Source organism: Nicotiana attenuata, unplaced genomic scaffold (assembly GCF_001879085.1).
Source record: "Nicotiana attenuata strain UT unplaced genomic scaffold, NIATTr2, whole genome shotgun sequence".
In the NCBI taxonomy this organism is placed as follows: Eukaryota; Viridiplantae; Streptophyta; class Magnoliopsida; order Solanales; family Solanaceae; genus Nicotiana; species Nicotiana attenuata.
In genome coordinates, this window is record NW_017672716.1 from 15,047 (window position 1) to 34,370 (window position 19,324).

Consider the following 19,324-nt stretch of genomic DNA (forward strand, 5'->3'; position numbering starts at 1 on the left):
CGATCCCATTTCATAATATCACGTGGTAGGCGTACCACTCGATCCCATTTCATAATATCATGTGGTAGGCGTACCACTCGATCCCATTTCATAATATCACGTGGTAGGCGTACCACTCGATCCCATTTCATAATATCACGTGGTAGGCGTACCACTCGCTCCCATTTCATAATATCACGTGGTAGGCGTACCACTCGCTCCCATTTCATAATATCACGTGGTAGGCGTACCACTCGATCCCATTTCATAATATCACGTGGTAGGCGTACCACTCGCTCCCATTTCATAATATCACGTGGTAGCCGTACCACTCGATCCCATTTCATAATATCACGTGGTAGGCGTACCACTCGATCCTATTTCATAATCTCTCGTGGTCGGCGTACCACACGATCCCATTTCATAATATCTCGTGGTCGGCGTGCCACACGATCCCATTTCATAATATCTCGTGGTCGGCGTGCCACACGATCCCATTTCATTCAGCACAATACACTATATAATCCCGGCAAGGGAGAAAGATGTTATAATAAGCTATCCCGGCAAGGGAACAAGATAATATAATAAACTATCCCGGCAAGGGGGATCCGGCTATAACCAAACTCATTCATTCTCTACTTAATACAATTAAATCCACACTTAGTCTCAACAATTAGTGGCTCAATGTTAAAGATTTCCAACCAATTCCTCATAAACAACAATTACCAATTCGACAATTTAGCAAATTAGGACTCACGGTCATGCTCGACACCAATGTATAGATACTCGTCACCATGCCTATGCACCGTACTCGACAAATAGCAATTAACAGATAAGACTCTACTCCTATTCCCTCAAGCTAGGGTTAGACCAAACACTTACACTAACTCAACAACATCCTACGAACTTAACTGTGCGATCACATCGCCAAAATAACATCAAAAACAATGAATCAAGCCTCAAAACCAATAGTTTTTCTTCAAACTTCATAAACTTTCAAATTTAGAACTTATAGTCCGAAACACGTCAAACGACGTCCGATTTCAACCAAACTTCACAGAAATATCTTAAATCACATATAAGACCTGTATCGGGCGTCGGAACCAAAATACGGGCCCGATACCAACACGTTCTAATATTTTCATTTCAATTGTCCTTAATAATTTCAGAAAAACAATTTTACTCAAAAATTCATTTCTCGGGCTTGGGACCTCGGAATTCGATTCCGGGCATACGCCCGAGTCCCATATTTTTCTACGGACCCTCCGGGACTGTCAAATCACGGGTCCAGGTCCGTTTACCCAAAATGTTGACCAGAGTTAAATTTATTCATTTTAATATCAAAACTTAGCATTTTCCATAGAATTTCATATTTAAGCTTTCTGGCTACGCGCCCGAACTGCGCACGCAAATCGAGGCAATTCTAAATGAGGTTTTCAAGGCCTCGGAAGCACAGAATGAATAAGAAGACAAGTGATGACCCCTTTGGGTCGTCACATTCTCCACCTCTAAAACAACCGTTCGTCCTCGGACGGACAAAAGAAAGAAGTACCTGAGTCGGGAAAAGATAAGGATAACGGCTCCGCATATCGGACTCGGACTCCCAGGTCGATGCCTCAGGAGGCTAACCTCTCCATTGAACACGAACAGAAGGAAAACTCTTGGATCTCAACTGACGAACCTGCGGTCTAGAATAGCTAACGGCTCCTCCTCACAAGACAAATCCTTGTCCAACTGGACAGTGCTGAAATCTAACACGAGGGCTGGATCGCCGTAATACCACCGAAGCATGGACACGTGAAAAACTGGATGCACGGCTGACAAGCTAGGCGGCAAGGCAAGCCTATAAGCCACCTCTCCCACGCGGTCGAGAATCTCAAATGGACCAATGAACCTAGGGCTAAGCTTGCCCTTCTTCCCAAATCTCATCACGCCCTTCATAGGCGACACTCGGAGCAATACCCGCTCACCAACCATGAAAGCTACATCCCGAACCTTACAATCTGCATAACTCTTTTGCCGCGACTAAGCCGAACGAAGCCTGTCCTGAATGGTCTTGACCTTGTCCAAGGCCTCCTGAACTAAATCTGTACCCAATAACCGAGCCATCTCCCGGCTCAAACCATCCAACTGGAGACCGACATCGCCTACCATACAACGCCTCATACGGAGCCATCTGAATGCTGGACTGGTAGCTATTGTTGTAGGCGAACTCTGCTAAAGACAAAAACTGATCCCACGAACCTCCAAAGTCGATAACACAAGCTCACAGCATATCTTCCAAAATCTGAATAGTCCGCTCGGACTGACCGTCCGTCTGAGGATGAAACGCTGTGCTCAACCCCACCTGGGTGCCTAACCCTCGCTGAAATGCTCTCCAGAAACGCGAGGTAAACTGCGTGCCCCGGTCCGAAATGATAGATACCAGCACACCATGAAGGCGAACAATCTCCCGGATATAGACCTCAGCTAACCTCTCAGATGAATAGGAGACTGCTACAGGAATGAAATGCGCTGACTTGGTCAGCCTATCTACAATGACCCAAACTGTGTCGAACTTCTTCCGGGTCAACAGAAGTCCAGTACGAAGTCCATAGTGATCCTCTCCCACTTCCACTCGGGAAGCTCAATCCTCTGAAATAAACCACCAGGCCTCTGATGCTCATACTTAACCTGTTGACAATTCTAACATCGCACCACATATGCCACAACATCCTTCTTCATTCTACGCCACCAAAAATACTGCCGCAAATCTTGATACAACTTCGCGGCGCCCGGATGAATAGAGTACCGGGAAGTATGGGCCTCCTCAAAATCAACTCTCGAAGCCCATCCACATTAGGCACACAACTCGCCCCTGCAATCTCAAAACTCCATCCGCATCTAAGGTAACCTGCTTGGCACCTCCTCGCTGCACTGTGTCTCTAAGGACACACAAATGAGGATCATCGAACTGCCGATCACGAATACGCTCCAATAATGAAGAACGAGCGGCCGTGCAAGCTAATACTCGACTAGGCTCAGATATATCCAGCCTCACAAATCGATTGGCCAAAGCCTGAACATCCAAAGCAAGCGGCCTCTGACTGACCGGAATATAAGCAAGACTGCCCCTACTGGCTGACTTCCTACTCAAAGCATCGGCCACCACATTGACTTTCCCCGGATGATATAAAATGGTGACATCATAATCCTTCAACAACTCCAACCATCTCCTCTGCCTCAAATTCAGCTCCTTTTGCTTGAACAAGTACTGAAGACTCATATGATGAGTGAACACCTCACACGCCACGCCATACGGATAGTGCCTCCAAATCTTCAATGCGTGAACAATGGCTGCCAACTCCAAATCATGCACTGTATAGTTCTTCTCATGAATCTTCAACTACCTTGAAGCATAGGCAATGACCTTGCCATCCTGCATCAACACTGCACCAAGCCCAATACGGGAAGCATCATAATAGACTGTATAAGGCCCTGAACCTGTGGGAAAAACCAATACCGGTGCCGTAGTCAGAGCTGTCTTGAGCTTCTGAAAGCTCGCCTCACACTCGTCCGACCATCTGAACTGGGCACCCTTCTGGGTCAACCTGGTCATCGGGGCTGCGATAGATGAAAACCCCTCCACGAACCGACGGTGGTAGCCTGCTAACCCCAAGAAACTCCGAATCCTGAAGCTGATGCTGGTCGAGGCCAGTTCTTGACTGCCTCAATCTCCTTCGGGTCCACCTGGATACCCTCTGCTGATACGACTTGACCCAGAAATGCAACCGAACTCAACCAGAACTCACACTTCGAAAACTTAGCGTATAGCTGACTATCCTTCAGAGTCTGAAGAACCACTCTGAGATGCTGCTCGTGCTCCTCCTGGCTGTGGGAGTATACCAGAATATCATCAATAAAGACTATCACGAACAAGTCCAAATAAGGCCTGAACACTCGGTTAAATAACTCCCTAAATGTTGCTGGGGCATTGGTCAACCCAAATGACATGATCAGGAACTCATAATGCCCATACCGAGTGCGGAATGCTGTCTTAGGGACATCAGACGCCCTAATCCTCAGCTGATGGTAACCAGATCTCAAGTCTATCTTTGAAAACACCTTTGCACCCTGAAACTGGTCGACAAATCATCAATCCTCGACAGTGGATACTTGTTCTTAATCGTTACCTTGTTCAACTGTCGGTAATCAATGCACATCCTCATCAAACCATCCTTTTTCTTCACAAATAACACTGGCGCACCCCAAGGCGAAACGCTGGGTCTAATGAAACCCTTCTCAAGCAAATCCTGCAACTGATCCTTTAACTCTTTCAACTCTGGCGGGGCCATGCAATACGGTAGAATGAAAATGGCTGAGTGCCCGGAGCCAGATCAATACAAAAATCAACATCCCTGTCGGGCGGCATACCCGGCAGGTCTGAAGGAAAAACCTCGGGGAACTTCCGAACGATAGGAACAGAATCAATAGAAGGGACCTCTGCGCTGGAATCGCGAACATACGCCAAATAAGCTAGGCACCCCTTCTCGACCATGCGTCGAGCCTTCACATATGAAATAACACTGCGGGTGGCATGGCCTGGGGTCCCTCTCTACTCCAATCGAGGCAAATCCGGCAAAGCTAAGGTCACGGTTTTGGCGTGACAATCCAAGGTAGCATGATACGGGGACAACCAATCCATCCCTAATATGACGTCGAAATCCACCATGTCTAAGAGCAATTAATCGACACGTGTCTCAAGACCCTCAAACACTACCACACAGGAACGATGCACTTGGTCGACCACTATAGAATCACCCACCGGTGTAGATACATGAACAGGAATACTCAAAGCATCACTAGGCAAGACCAAGTATGGTACAAAAATAGGACGACACCTACGAATACGTAGACCTAAGGTCAAATAGCACTGAAGCATCTCTAATACGAATCAGAATGGTACCTGTAATGTCTGCATCTGAAGACTCAGCCTCTGGCCTGGCTGCTGGCTGGCCTCTGCCTCTGGCGACCTGAACTCCACCTCTATGACCTCTACCTCCACCTCTAACACCCCTGCCACCGCCTCTAACTGGCTGGGCAGGCTGAGGAACCTCTGGTGCCCGAATCCTAGTACGAGAACTCTGATGCTGAGAGCTGCTCAAAGCTCGAGGGCAAAATCTGGCAATGTGCCTCGGATCACCACAAGCATGGCAAGACCTCGTCTGCTGCGGCTGAGCACCCCTTAACCTCGGGCAAACCCTCCTGTTGTGACCATACTCACCACACTCATAACATCTACACGAACGCTGCAGCTGAGGAAACTGAGGCTGACCCTGTCGACTTGAATGACCACCTGAAGTACCATGAGCGACTTGGGGAGCTGACTGAAAGGGCCTAGGAGGATGGCCTCTACCATAAGAACCTTTTCCTCCAGACGAGGTACCACTCAATCTGCCTGCATGACGTGGCCTCTTATCCGACCACGACCACCTCCCTGTGGCAAAACCCTCTCAACTCTACGGCCCACATCAGCCGCCTCCTGAAAAGTGATCTCACTCCCGGCCTGAGCCACTGTGCCCGTCTGACCTGCCACCGCTGGCTGAACTCCTAGAAGCAAACCTGCTCGAATGACGCTCTCCACAAAGCCTACCAATCGGACTAGAGCATTCTGAAGAACTGGGATGGCAATGAACCCCTCTGGGACCTGAGCTGGCCCACCGGGACTGCTGGGGCGGGAACCTCCTCCAAATCAACCTGAGGCTCCGCCACCGGAGCTGCTGCTGGGGACTCGGACTGCTGAGCGGTAGATGAAGAAGCGCGTGTTCTCGCCATCTGCGGAAGAACAGAGTAGAAATTCAATCGGTACTTGAGAAATAGAACCGCACGACAAGAAAGAACAAATGTGAGACTTTCCTAACTCTGTAGCCTATGGGGGATAAATACAGACGTCTCCGTATCGATCCCTCAGACTCTACCGAGTTTGTCCGTGAGTTGTGAGACCTATGTAACCTAGAGCTCTGATACCAACTTGTCACGACCCGGATTTCCCACCCTCGGGAGTCGTGATGGCGCCTACTAATAGGAGCTAGGCAAGCCAACTTAATTTACTTCTTTTAGCAATTATCGCCCATTTAATGAGAACAAATCATAATATGATAAAGCGAAAGTCTCAAATATAATTAACTAAAGGAAATGCGGAAGTTTAACAAAATCCTCTACCCAAGACTGGTGTCACAATACTCACAAACGTCTAGAGAATACTAAATACAAGGTCTGAATGAAACATAACACTGTCTGCTTCGGTACAAATGATAACAAACTGAATAAGATAGAAAGGGACTCCAGGCCTGCGGACGTCAGCAAGGCTACCTCCAATGTCCCTGGACTGAAAGCTCGCTCCCAGAATGCTACTGCTACTCAAATGCTGCTCCAACACCTGGATCTGTGCAAAAAGATGCACAGAGTGTAGCATCAGCACNAATCGGAGTCGTGCAAAAGAAGGAAAGGGATAGCCTCACATACCTTGTATATACTGCCCCAATCCCAAGCTATGCAATTTTCACGACTCCTTAGTCTACAATAAGAGAAACGATACTATAGTTACCATTCAAGCATCATAACTATTATGTATCGACCACAACCTATTTTACGATGAAACGGACAGCACCTCCCCTATATATATGACTTCACACAATTCCAAACAATCACCAAACAGCCCAAACAATATCAATAATAATCATATTGAGCCTCCCAAAACAGTCCACGCACAACCAAATCACTTCATACATACGACGGCCACCGTAGTCGTGTCAAACGACCCGGAAATGTTACGAAGAACTACCAGCCCACAACCCTACATCCATATGGTGTTTATCCACACCCTTCCTCCTCCAAAACTCCACAAAACAGCAGTAAAACACGCAGCCCAACAGCAACACAAAACAATCCACAAAACAGTCCGCTACAAGTAAATAACTCGAACTCACGGCTTCCGATCACCGTCCCATGAGTTCTTACATGTATAGAACGAATTACCATGAATTCACAGCAGAATAAATGTATGAAAGATAGCAGTAAACTCACCTTACTTGTTGGATAACTCAGCCCTTATCTTGGTTCTTCAAACTCTAGGGTTTACCCCCAATTTGAACTTGAAAGAGAGGGAAAATCAATTAGGGTTTGTGGATAATTTTTGGGAGGAAGTTTGCAGGGGTTTAGGTCTGGTTATTTGTGAAATATAATGAGGGATATATTGCAGAAGATAAGCTTTTTAATGGGCTCTTTGTCTGACCCGAAATTGCCTCTTTTTGGGCTATCATTTAACCAAATAGGTGACCCACCTACTTGTCACCTAGCAGCTTGTGCAGTATCGCAAAAATGTCTATATCTCCCTACTCCAATGTCGTGTTGATAAAAGGTTTAATGAGTTGGAAACTAGACTCATAGATCTTCAATTTGGTGGGTAGATCACCCCGTAATTCCAAGTATATTGGGAGAAAAGCTTAATAACATTTGACCTAAAGTTTAAGTAAAACTATGAACTTAAGTTGCAACAACTCTTGTCGACTTTTGTTTCATAACTCGTTTGACTTCAAGACTATGATACGGATATTTTATGATTCATATAACTTAAAATACGACCTCTTGAGAGTATTAAGCACCCCTAGGTTTACCCAAAAATACGGCTGACAACATCCTTTATTCGTTTAACTTCTAATACTTGTTAACCACCCTTATACACCTTTGTATCATTTAAGACCAATAGGATTAATCTCTTATCATCTCAAAGATAATCTCTTCATGGATTTACGTCGACGACCTTATGGCATGAACTAACGTATGTGAATATGGGTTGTAACAGCAGTAGGGTAAGAATGTAGCTTATGCTTCTAGACAACTAAGAAAGCACGAGAAGAATTACCCGACCCACGATTTAGAATTAGCCGCAGTAATTCATGCACTAAAGATGTAGAGGCACTACTTGTATGGCATTAATGTTGATATCTATACGGATCATAAGAGACTCTAGTATATCTTCAAGCAAAAGGGATTGAATTTACGTCAAAGGAGATGGTTGGAGCTACTTAAAGATTATGACATTGATATTTTATACCATCCGGGGAAGGCGAACGTGTTAGCCGACGCCCTCCGTCGTAGATCTATGGGTAGCCTATCATATTTACAGGCAAAAAAGAGGGGAATAGCCTTTGAGATTCATCAGCTAGCTAGTCTTGGAGTTCGGTTACTGGACTCAGGTGATTTTGGAATTACTATTCAGGATACGGCAACATCCTCTTTAGTAACTGAAGTGAAGGAATGCCAGTATGAGGATCCTGTGTTAGTTTATTATAAGGACACCACCCCTCAGAAGGAGAAGACATCATTTGAGATTACAAAAGATGGGGTCCTCAGATATCGAGGACGATTATGTGTCCCTAATGTTGCAGGGCTGCGTCAGCAGGTTATGGGAGAAACTCATTATTCTCGTTATTCTATCCATCCAGGAGAAACAAAGATGTATCATGATATCAGGGAAGTATATTGGTGGGACGGAATAAAAAAGGATATAGCGGAGTTTGTTGCTCAGTGCCCTAACTGTCAGCAGGTTAAGATTGAGCATCAAAAACCCAGTGGATTATTGCAGGCTTTGGAGATTCCGACTTGGAAATGGGAAGTAATCAATATGAATTTCATCGTAGGCTTACCTTGTACCCAACGTAAGTTCGATTCTATATGGGTTATTGTTGATAGGTGTTGATATCCAATTTTTCCCTATGTATTTTATATACTCAAAATATTCTCAAAATAGCATGTACATGCATATGTAAGCATGCCCAAGAGTTTTTGGTATTTTTTCCTTGTTTTTAAAGATNTCATTTCAATTTTCCTTAATAATTTCAGAAAAACAATTTTACTCAAAAATTCATTTCTCGGGCTTGGGACCTCGGAATTCGATTCCGGGCATACGCCCGAGTCCCATATTTTTTTACGGACCCTCCGGGACCGTCAAATCACGGGTCCGGGTCCGTTTACCCAAAATGTTGACCAGAGTCAAATTTATTCATTTTAATATCAAAACTTAGCATTTTTCACAGAATTTCATATTTAAGCTTTTCGGCTACGCGCCCGGACTGCGCACGCAAATCGAGGCAACCCTAAATGAGGTTTTCAAGGCCTCGGAAGCACAGAATGAATAAGAAGACAAGTGATGACCCTTTGGGTCGTCACAAAACAATTGGGAATATTCTTGGAGTTTGTATCTCAATTTTGAGCGTGTTTGGTGAAGATTAGACTTGATTTTGGCTGAATTTCATATTTATACTCGAAGAAGAATATACTTACATACATGACATACAATATACCTATGAAGTTGTATTAAAGTTGTATGTAAATTGTATTTAAGCTGTATTCTGTTGTAATTATATATTTTTTATTTATTTGAATGTTGTATGAAAGTTAAAAAATAGTTGTATAATGTATGAATCGTTGTATGAAATTTGTATTTAAGTTAGAAATAATATCTTTTTACATAAAGTTGTTGATATAATCAAAATTCTTTTAAGAGAGGAAGTTTTGATTGGAATTTCAGAGAGGAAAAAGAACGGACCACTTACAAAATATTTACAAATCATATACAAAAGACATATTGTATAAAATTTATATGAAAATTATATTTAAATTGTATGATATTGTAGTTTTATTTAACTGGGTAGAATAATGTATGAAAATTGTAGAGAACTTGTAAATAAGTTGTATACTATATAATTAGTTGCATGGAATTTATTTTTACTATGTATACTGTTGTAGATATTAAAATTTGCATTAAATGAATTGATTTTTAATTTGTATGTTGATGTACCATACATTATTCTTTTTCTCAATCGATTTATTAAGGAAAGAAAAGTAGAGAATAAATTCCAAATCGACTAATGTGCACATATTCATATTTGTTTGAATTGAAAAACTTGAATATTGATGGAAACTAAATGATTTTTGGGTGGAGAAATTTCGAGTTTCACATTAAAAGCGTCATCGTCGCACTTCAGAGAAACTGAGTTTTATGTGATATTTGAATTGTGTAAGAAATTAACTGTATTTATAGATTCTTGTTGGAAATACTAATACAAGTTGAATCCGAAGTTTGGAGGCGATTGAATTTAATTTGAAATCTGCTTAATCATGCTTTGTGATTCAACGCGATCAGTACTGTAATTTGACAATATTGTTAAGAAACTATTCAGTAAAACAGAGTAAAGCAATCGTAGAGATAGAAACGGGGATAAATTTGGTGACAATTGCGTTCAAAGCTATTGTCAAATTATAGCGTATCTTTTTTTTTTTTTTTGTAACTGAAGTTCCATTTGTTATGGCTTAAAATAGGTAATACACAACTGGAAGGGGTTTTATTAAAAGAGGACTGGAGAGAAAATAGAAAAAAGATGTAACTAAATCCCCCAATTTAAGGCACTAATAATGGATTGTATATAATTTATAAGTAATCTTTGTTTAAATCGTGTAATATACAAATTAGGATAATTTTGGTAAAGAAGTTTTAAATATTGTATAGAAAGGAAAAAATTCCAAAAATAAATAGGTGTCCTCTTGTAGGGCTCTGTCCACGAATGTTAAAGGATACTATAATAAAATAAAATGGACAGATTACAAAAAGTTAATTATTATTATTATTATTATTATTATTATTATTATTATTATTATTGACGTTTCTAATATTTGGAATAAAGAACTGGAGGGTGCCGATCTGGGATGGTGGTAAGTGGAAGTGATTATTCTTAAGCACGCGTACCGAGGGGAATGTTTGTGGGTCCCCCTTTTCTGACCAAAAAGTCAGAGCTTTTTTCCCCACCTAAGGCTCCGTTTGGTCATGAGTTTTATCAAAATAAATTTGGAATTTATTTTGAAAACTCATGTTTGGTCATAAATTTTGCTCATATTTTGGTCAAATCCTAAATCCCAAATCTCAAAATCAGCTATTGAGCTGATTTTGGGCCAAAATTCCAAAATTTGGGAATTATATACATGTTTTTCCAAAATAAGGTTGGAAAATATGTTTTGAAAACGTATGTCCAAACACATTTTTATCTTCAAACCAAATTTCACCCAAATTGGATTTTTCAAAATAAATTTGGGATCTATGGCCAAACGCTAGCTAAATTTATACTAAGTGAAAAATGAACCCTTTGTTTGTAAATATAATTAGCCAGCTCCCTTTCAGTGTGTTGAATATGCTAAGTTTATCACCGGGAGGGTGGTGAGATGAATATGATTCGTTTTTTTTTATTTTTAATTAGGTATTTCGCGTATGAGTTCTAAAATTAAAATAAGTTTGATCGAAATGCATTTTTTTATTTTAATGAATCTTACATGACACGAACTTGTATTAATCAAATCTTTAATACCACTCTCGAATATCGGATAGAAAATCAAAACCAGAATATGTTAAGTTGAAGGTGAGGAATGTGAAAAAGAAGAAACGAGGAAAGACGCAAAATTTCATTTAAAATGGACATTTTTTGTACCACAATTTACAACAAATTAACTTTCTCTTGTCTCAAAAAGATAGCAAAAAACATGCTGCATATACTTTTGTCACAATTTTATTGTGAGAAAAAAGACTAAACTTTATAATGAATATGCAGTACTAAAGAGGAGGAATCGGCGATGGATAAATTCTGTAGCTAAAAAGAAAAATTCGTCATTAATCCTATTTAGCAATTGATTAGCGATAAATTATTAAAAAAAATTGTTTGCTACGAACGATTTAATAATAAATTAGTAACGAAGATCATAGCTAATTTTCAGTTGTTTATAGTGATTTACGCACACAGGACTCAAACATGCATATTCACAGACACATAGTTGTTATTTGTATGCAAATAATTTCATATCTAGTTTACAGTGTTGAATCATGTTATTCAAGTTTCTCAAGTGAAAGCACAAGATGATGAAAATATAACACATCCACGTTATCTGTTGTTGTAGGTTAACTTAATGTAATAATAAAAACCAACAAGGGTTGCGGTGGAGTGGTAAGTACTCCTTCATCCTTAACCAAAGGTCTCGAGTTCGAGCCCCTGGGTATGGAGTCGCCTTTGTTAGGGAGCGCTTTACCCCCCCCCCCCCCTAATGTGGGACTTTCCGGCGCGAATCCGGATTTAGTCAGGCCCCAATGTGGATACCGGACACCGGATGGGAAACAAAAAAAATGTAATAATAAAAAAAACATTATCTTTACACATAACTTTAAATGATGATTTTCACAAACTCAATACAAACTTAGGTCAATATACAATTATACATAATGCATTACATGTTATTTTCTCCACCAGTTCACTGTAGTGAAGCCAATCTAAAATAAGCTTCAAACCTCCCACCCAACCATGACCAAAAGTTGAATTAAAGATATTAACTACATTGCAAAATAAAGAGATCTAGGAGATTAGATAACCCTTTAATCCTATGAGTTAGCTTTTCAAGGAATTAAATTTATCCCACCATTAAACACTAAATAAATAGCACAAAGATAAAAAAGAAAACCCCACAAAAATATAGAAAAAAATCCATGATAAATAATTTTATAGACTAAAAGGGCAGTCCGATGTACGAAGCATTCCGTGTTCATGCAAGGTCCGGGAAAAACCGTACCTCAAAGGGATGTAATATAAGCAGCCTATCATAATGCAAGCGTCGGTGGCTGATTTCCATTAATTACCAAGATCCTCCATTTCCTCCTAAAACTGCATTCCAATATCCATTTGATTCCCCATCTCTATTTTCCTCAGGACCATCAATACTTGTGTTTGAAACTTGCTTTAGATCTTCAAAAGGAAACAAAAGTCTTCCACTTGTTGTACTATCTTGCACATCTTGAAGATTATTTTCATAGTCACCACTAATTCCAAGGCCATAATCCAAAGAGAAATTTAGTGATGAATAAACTGAATTTGGATCAGAGATTGGCATTGGCATAAAAGAATTATTAGGTACTTGGATTAGCTCAGAGATATTCTTGAAATCACAAGAAAATCCCAAGTTGAGATCTTGACTCCCTTCCATCTTAGGAGGATTCAACACTGGAGCGACAATATTTTTGGAAAGTTCGCGCGACATAGAATTTGATGAAGAAGAATTAGTAGAAGATGATGATTTTTTGGATTTTCTTGAACCCCCACCAACAGGAATACTTCTAAGAGATCCACCTTCAGTCCAATATCTTTTACAAGTCTTGCAAAAATATCTTGGTTGAGAAAGACTATAGTTGTTGTAATAACAAAACTTTGTATTTTTTGAATTGCACCTTGGACAATTCAATGCTTGGTCCTTTTGATGAGGCTTGATTTTCCTTTCAATATGAGTACTAGGTTTTGATGAGCATATTGTAGTAATTGTGTTTGTATTTTTTGGTATTATCTCTTCCATGGGTTTCACCACTATCTCCTAAAAAAAAAGAAACAAAATGAAAGGAATGAAAAAGGAATTAATTTCAAAGGAGTAAATTAAAGGAGCATATAGAAGAGGAGATATTAAAATTGTTTCTTTGTGCAATTTATACTTTTAATTAAGTTACTAACAAACTTGATCTTTTTCTCTTTTTCAACCTTTTCACAATCACATAAAAGAACCATCAACCTTTATAAAAGTACAAAATTTCAATTTGTAGTCAAGAGAAAGTCCAAATTAAATGGAGATCAATGAAAAAAGAATATGAAGAAATGGCCAAAAATGAAAAAGAAAAAACAGATGGATATATTTGTAAAATTCGTAGTCTATACCTGTGGCCATTGAGCAGTATCCATTGATGAAGAAGGAGAGGAGCAACAAGCAGAAGGTATTTTATGCAAAAAGAAAAATAGCAGATTTTTGAGTGTTTTTAAATGAAGAAAAAGGAATGTTTGAGATGGTTTGTGGACAGTTCTATGTGCTAGCTTTTTGTGTATGTATATGGCTGTACTGTGTCTAGAGAATGTGAGAGTGTGTGTGTATGTGTGTATGTACTGTCTAATAGTAAATAAACAATTTCTTTTCTCTTATTCTATTGACTATAGTAGTTTATCATTTGTTAGTGGAGGAATATTTTTGAAGGAATATATGTCTTTTGCAGAATCAATTTTATATTCTTGTGGGAGGCCAATTTACTTCATTTGTGTCATTGTTTATTGTTTACCCTTATGAATATTGTTTCAGAAATATTAAGGGAAAGATTTGCGTATATACTATTCTCTCAGATCCTATTACGTATTATTATACTGGGTATGTTGTTACTAATGGCGAAGCGAGGAAAGTGTCCAATGGTGTTCAAACTTGAAAGAAGCAAAAAAAATCCCCGACAAAGAGTGTTTAATATGTGTTATATACTTTTAAAATTTAATAGTTTACTTATATACGCATTGAATTTTTCGACGAAGGGTAGTTATTTGACCACGTCATCAGAGTGTATCTTCGCCCCTGGTTGTTATTTTTGTTTCAGAAATAACTAAGTGCATAAAAAGTGGGTTCTTTTAAATATCTTAAACTTTTAGATAAAGTGATCACACCAACTTTACATGCTATTAAAATAGATAAAAGTTACGAATTTGAGTCTCACTTTCATCAATTATCGCAAAAAAATTCACATGCTTGGCTCATCAAGCAGAATAAAAAAGTATGCTTTTTCTAACCGTTTTTAGATAAGATGGTCACTCGTTACGAGGAATAAAGTTAGCAAAAAAACTTACATTCTTTTCAATTTTCAAAAATATTAGTTTTCTGTGGAAGAACTGTTGATGAACAGATTCAATGTCAAGGATCTACATGAGTTGTTATATATTCTGCTTGTACATATTTTGCAAAATCTTTTGATATTTCATACAAAGAGTATGAGTGCATATTATCATGTCTGCCTCATATAATCTAATGTGGGACATGTGACAAGCTCTCATCATCTCATGTTCAACAAAAATAAATTTTGGGTTAGCTAGCGTTTGGACATAGATTTGATTGAGACTTGAAAAAAAAGTTTTTTGAAGTTATGTTAAAAAATAATTTTTGAAAATAGTTGTGTTTGGACATGTATTTTGTTTGAATAAATGTTAAGGTTTTATGAGTGAAAGAAAAAATCTTCACCAAAAAACTGCTCTAAACTAGGTTTTGGGTATTTGATTTTTTTTGAATTTTTCCTTACTTCCAGTGTTTATAAGGTAAAAGAGATAGATATAATGTGACTAAAATGTTGAGAAACTTTCTTTCCTGTTCATATTAGATTTTCTTGAACTTTTCTTCCCACAAAAATTTGGTTTTCGACACCATTTATATAGGAAAAATGACACTGTATAATCACTGTAAAAATAATAGCCGAAAGAAATGTATAAATTTTACATTGTGTATGTTATATACAAAAATTATATAAATTTTATACACTTTTTCGGCTCCCACATATAAATAGTATCCGGTACGGACTAAAAGTGATAATATCCCATTTATATATTCTTTTAGTTTTAAAATTAATAACGTTTTACGCATATCAATCCAAGGAATATATGTTGATATCCTTCTTTCAAAGAACGAAGCTGGTTGCAAGTGTATTATTTTATCTTAATATAAATTAAATTAACACATTGTGAGTTCTGTTAACATGAGAAGAAAATAGAAGAGATGAGAAGGATCGAAGACTAGGCCTTACGCCATGTTTGCTAAGAACAGAAGCTTCGAGGGCATCGATTATTCTGTGTATCTCAAAATGACTCAAAGTCCCTTATTACATACATGGGCTTCACTATTTATAGTGACCCGAAAAATGAAGAAATACAATGAATGGGCCCCTAACTCCGAATTTGTACAGTTGGACCAAACGATAAATACAAAGAGTAAAAAATATACTAGGCTCAAAGTATTAACCAACATCTAATGTATCTAATTTGCTTATTCTAACAGCCTCCCTCAAGTTGGAGGGTGACAAAACTCCCAACTTGCGAGTGTGTATGTGATGAGCAGGACCAGGTAGAACCTTAGTAAGTATATCAGCAGTTTGAGAGGCACTAGGAGTGTGGACAAGAGAGATCAGCCCATCTCCAAGTTTGGCACGTACAAAATGACAATCCAATTCTATGTGCTTCGTCCTCTCATGAAAGATAGGATTTTTTGCAATATGAAGGGCAGCCTGGCTATCACAAAACAGGCACAGGAGTGGAAAGAAGTACACCAAAATTAGAAAACAACCTGGATAGCCAAGTAACTTCAACCACTGCTTACTCATAGATCTGTACTCAGCTTCTGCTGAGGAAAGAGAAACCACAGGCTGCTTCTTGGATTTCCAACCCACCAAACTTCCTCCAAGGAAGATGCAGAATCCAGTGACTGATCTCCTACTGTCAGGGCAGGAGGCCCAGTCACTATCACAGAAAACTTGTAAAGACATAGCAGAATCATTGTTGTAAAAGATCCCAGAATCAGCTGAACCCTTGAGATATTTGAGAAGATAAAGAGCAGCCTTCATGTGTGGTATGCAAGGCTGCTGCATGAACTGACTCAAATGCTGGATTGCAAAGCTGAGGTCAAGTCTTGTATGAGTCAAAAAATTCAGCTTTCCTATGAGACTTCTACACTCTTCAAGTTTAGGCAAAGGTTCACCTTCCTTGGCCTTCAACGACACATTTGATTCAAAGGGACATGTGACAGGAGTACATTCTAGAGAGTGAAACTCATCTAAAAGGTCAAGAATAAATTTCCTTTGATGCAGCAAAACCCCAGAAGAAGTATAGAGAACTTCAATACCAAGAAAGTAGTTAAGGAGACCTAAATCCTTGATCTTGAACTGATCATGGAGAAAGCCCTTCGGGGCAGAAACTTCTGTTAAGTCAGTACCAGTTAGAATAATGTCATCCACATAAACAGCCAATATAACCAAAGAATCCCCATAACCCTTAGTGAAGACAGAATAGCCATTGAGAGAATGCATGTAGCCTCTGGAAGAGAGCTTGGGACAGCTTAGCATACCATTGTCTAGAAGCTTGCCTCAACCCATAAAGGAATTTCTAGAGCTTGCAGACCAAATATGTCGAAGAAGATGTGGAAGCGGGAACAGATAATCCAGGAGGAAGCTTCATGAAAACCTCTTCATCAAGATCACCATGCAAAAAGGCATTATTGACATCAAGCTGGAACAAAGACCACTGCTGCTTGATAGCCACAACAATTAAGGTCTTAATAGTGGATATTTTTACAACAGGGGAGAATGTTTCATGAAAATCAACCCCTTCCACTTGAGTGTTACCCCTGACCACCAACCTAGCTTTGTACCTTTCTATACTACCATCAGCCTTGTATTTCACTTTATTAACCCATTTTCACCCAATAGGCTTCTTGCCATGTGGCAACTCAACAACTTCCTAGGTCCCATTGTCTTCCAAAGCCTCAAATTACTTTCTCATGGCATCTTGCCATTCAGGAATAGTGGCTGCCTGGGAATATGAATTTGGCTCTAGGATATGCAATTGACCAACAGAGGGGACTAAGATGGAGTCGGAGGATGAGGACTGACAAACATAGCTATTGAGATAGCTAGGAGGGTTATGTGGTCTAGAGGATCTTCTCAAAGTAGGTAATGGAGAAGAAGAAACAGGAACAGAATGATCAATAGGTAAAGAAACAGGAGGGGAAGAAACATGGGGAACATGAGGTGAAGTACTGGGAGTTGAAGTGGACTAGGATCAGAATGTAAAACAAGAGATGGAGGATCAATAGATGAAGAAGAAGCAGGTGAAAGGGAAGATGAAGTAGAAGGAGGAGCTGCAGAATAATCAGTATCAAAACAAGTAGATAGAGGAGAAGAAAGAAAGTGAGAAGGCTGATTAGAAGCCTTGAAGAATGGAAAAATGTGTTCTAAGAAAATGACATCTCTAAAGATGAAACAGGTTTTGGAAGTGAGACTATAGAGTTTATAACCTTTCTTAGAAAAGGGATAACCACAAATACACATGGGATAGATCTAGGAGAGAATTTGTCCTTGTGCGACTTAGTTATAGTAGAGTAACACAAACAACCAAAAGCTTTAAGATAAGAGTAAGAAGGAACAGAACCATATAACAACTCATAGGGACTTTTGTGATTAAGGAGAGGGGATGGAAACCTATTGATCAAGTAGGTTGTAGTTGACCCCAGAATCTAATGGGAAGATGAGATTGAAACAATAGAGCTTTGGCGGTTTCAAGCAAATATCTATGCTTCCTTTCCACCACTCCATTCTGTTGAAGAGTGTGTGGACAGGAAGTCTGATGTTGAATTCCTTTTTCAGTAAAGAAAATAGAACCTGAAGCAATAGAGCCCAATTCTAAGGCATTATCACTTCTGACAGCCTGAACCTTAGTATGGAATTGAGTTTCAAACATGGCAATGAGAGCCTTGAGTAAATCAAAAGCGTTACTCTTGGCTCCCATAAGATGTGTCCAAGTGGCCCTTGAGAAATCATCAACAATGGTCAAGAAATATTTGGAACCATTATAGGTAAGTATGTGATAAGGTCCCCAAGTATCTATGTGAATTAATTGGAATGAGTGAGTGGATTGTATACTACTATCAGGGAAAGGCAGTCTTGTTTGCCTGGCTAATGGACAGATAGGACAGCTAAAGGATTGTTTAAGAGGAAATTTACAATTTAAAGCAGATATAGTTTTCAGTTTAGAGAAAGGAATATGCCCAAGTCTGTAACCCCAAACAACTTCAGCTTTATTCATATTATCAATAGCTGATATGGTATTTACAGGTGAGCATTCATCAATTACACTAGCATGAACAGAAGAATTAGAAACTGAAACATTTGAAAGAGCAGAATGAGTAAGCGAAGAAAAATCTAGGTTAGGAGAAATGAGAGACTGAAACAACTGGTAGAGTCCATTGTCCAGCTTACCAAGTACCACTGGCTTCCTCACTGAAGGGCCCTGTAAAGTACAAGCAGCCTTGGTAAACTGTACCATGTCATCAGAATGAGAAAGTAATTTGTGGACAGAAATGAGATTATACTGAAAACTAGGAACATAAAGAACATTGTGCAATATCAATTAGGCAATAAAGCCAATGATCCAATATTGGTAACCTTGACTTTATAACCATTTGGAAGAGAGACAAGCTATGGAACAGGTAAAGTGTGGACACTAAAGAGTAAATTTTTTGTGGAAGTCATATGGTTAGTGTTGATACCCAATTTTTTCCTATGTATTTTATATACTCAAAATATTCTCAAAATAGCATGTACATGCATATGTAAGCATGCCCAAGAGTTTTTGGTATTTTTTTCTTATTTTTAAAGGTTTTAAAATCAAGTTGTTGTCTATTTTAATATAAAATTCAATAATTATTTCCAGGCTATCATTTT

The 19,324-nt window shown here is 39.3% G+C and overlaps 2 protein-coding genes across 2 annotated transcripts; both read right to left on the minus strand.

The window, feature by feature from the left end:
* Window positions 1-12,217: 12,217 nt before the first annotated feature.
* Window positions 12,218-13,953, minus strand: LOC109214246 (dof zinc finger protein DOF1.8-like). The gene is made up of 2 exons (XM_019378141.1): window positions 13,752-13,953; window positions 12,218-13,416 (listed from the first exon to the last, which is right to left on the minus strand). The coding sequence occupies exons 1-2, from the start codon at window positions 13,773-13,775 to the stop codon at window positions 12,688-12,690; spliced, it is 753 nt and encodes a 250-aa protein (XP_019233686.1). The 5' UTR covers window positions 13,776-13,953; the 3' UTR covers window positions 12,218-12,687.
* A 1,894-nt stretch (window positions 13,954-15,847) lies between these two features.
* Window positions 15,848-16,912, minus strand: LOC109214243 (uncharacterized mitochondrial protein AtMg00810-like). Its single transcript, XM_019378138.1, has one exon. It carries the CDS (start codon window positions 16,910-16,912, stop codon window positions 15,848-15,850), a length of 1,065 nt encoding a protein of 354 aa, XP_019233683.1.
* Window positions 16,913-19,324: the final 2,412 nt, after the last annotated feature.